This window comes from Arachis ipaensis, chromosome B03, assembly GCF_000816755.2.
Source record: "Arachis ipaensis cultivar K30076 chromosome B03, Araip1.1, whole genome shotgun sequence".
Classification (NCBI taxonomy): Eukaryota; Viridiplantae; Streptophyta; class Magnoliopsida; order Fabales; family Fabaceae; genus Arachis; species Arachis ipaensis.
Window position 1 is genome coordinate 73,054,631 of NC_029787.2, and position 1,845 is coordinate 73,056,475.

Sequence of the window (1,845 nt, forward strand, 5' to 3'; positions counted from 1 at the left end):
TATGCTTAACTATTCTAGGATGCTTTAAGTTTGAATCTTGTGATGGATATGGAGCTTAGGAATGCCTTTGGCGTCCTGGGGTCTTATATCCTACATCATTGGGTACTGTTACTATACTGAGAACCTCTGATTCTCATACCATATTCTGTTGTTATTTTTCAGATGCAGGTCGTAGCCAACCTCAGTGAGTTGTTTAGTTGGTGACAGAAGCGGAGAATTCGGATATCTTTCGGGGTCTTTTGATTTATTTTGCTATACACCTCTCATTTTTGTATTTTGTTTAGCCTAGAGGCATATACTGAGAGAACAAAACTTGTATAAGCTGTTTTTCCCGTCTGGTTTCCTGTACGGTCTATATATGGCTAGTCGGCTTAAACTCCGCGAGTCATGGCTAGATCCTTATAATATTATACTATGATATTTTGATATAAATTGTATCTATTTCTTGTGCTTTAAGTTAGTTGCTCCATTCACATGTTTTGTGCTTTTCATATCCTACCTTTGAGCTATATCCTTTATCGGGCTTCTAAATTATATTAATTCTTTCTATATATTATATGTATGAGCTTAGAACTGTCGTAATCTCTGATTATCCTTTGCTTTATGACGCGAGGTAAAGTTTAGGCTAATTAGGGTGTTACATTTAGTGGTATCAGAGATCGTCCTCGTGAGCCTGAGGGATAGACCGATTGTGCTTTATTGCATACTCTGGGTCATTTTTCTTTCATGCTATTTAGGGTATCTACTTGATATTTCTTAGCATGCTTGTTTGTGAGTTCTTTTTTGGGATAATTGAAGCACTAGACCTTTGATATTGAGACTGATCACCTTGATATCGAATGTTTGGTGTAGACAGGAACCCTAATGGCTACTCGCGGACGAGGTCGTACACGTTCACAGAGAGAGATAGTAGGAATGAGCGACCGGCTGATAACCATGCCGAGTTCATGGCGGCAATGGCGAACCTTGCGAACACCATGGAGGCTAATGCTGCTGTGACTCTGCAAGTTGTGCAGAGGTTAGGCCAACCGGCCGGAAACAAAAATGAGAACGGCGATGGAAATGCGGATGACAATGCTGAAAGGAATGGAGACAACATGGGAGGTGCTCTGATGACCTTGGTGATGTTTCTCAAGGTTCATCCGCCAAGTTTCAGAGGTTCAACAAATCCTATGGAAGCGGATAACTGGTTCCAAGCTATGGAGCACGCACTGCAAGCACATCATGTCCCAAATAACCAATACGTGGAGTTTGCTGCTTATCAGCTTCGAGAAGAGGTCCAGCATTGGTGGCAAGCAGAGTGGCGCTTGTTACAGCTTCAGAACGCCGATATTCCTTGGGATGTATTCCAAACGGCCTTCTACAATAAGTACTTTCCTGAGTCCGCAAGGGGGGCGAAGGAGATGGAACTTATGTAGCTGAAGCAAGGTTCTTTGTCTGTGGCAGATTACACCAGCAGATTTAAGGAGCTCCGTAGGTTCTCTAGAGCGTGTCAAGGTGCCCCAGAGATCTATGAAAGTTGGAAGTGTATCACGTATCAAAGGGGTTTAAAGGATGACATTATGACTGCTGTGGCTCCTATGGAGATTCGCATTTTCTCCGATCTGGTGAACAAGGCAAGAGTGGTTGAAGAATACGCAAAGATGGTAGCCTCGTCAAGGGACACTCATAGAAGCATCCTTAGTAGGGAACGTGACGATTACCTTGGACTAAAGGGACAGAACTTCAAGAGAGAAGGACATGCTCCCCAGCATCTGCTAGGTCAAGGGAATTTTAGGAGGGACAACAATGCCCAGTTTCACTATATGAAAGGGAGTTGCCTGTGTTATGCTTGTGGACTACCTG

The 1,845-nt window shown here is 43.2% G+C and overlaps 1 protein-coding gene across 1 annotated transcript; it reads left to right on the forward strand.

Annotated features, from left to right (window-relative positions):
- LOC107633258 lies at positions 948-1,418 on the forward strand. Its single transcript, XM_016336896.1, has one exon. The coding sequence runs from the start codon at positions 948-950 to the stop codon at positions 1,416-1,418; it is 471 nt and encodes a 156-aa protein (XP_016192382.1).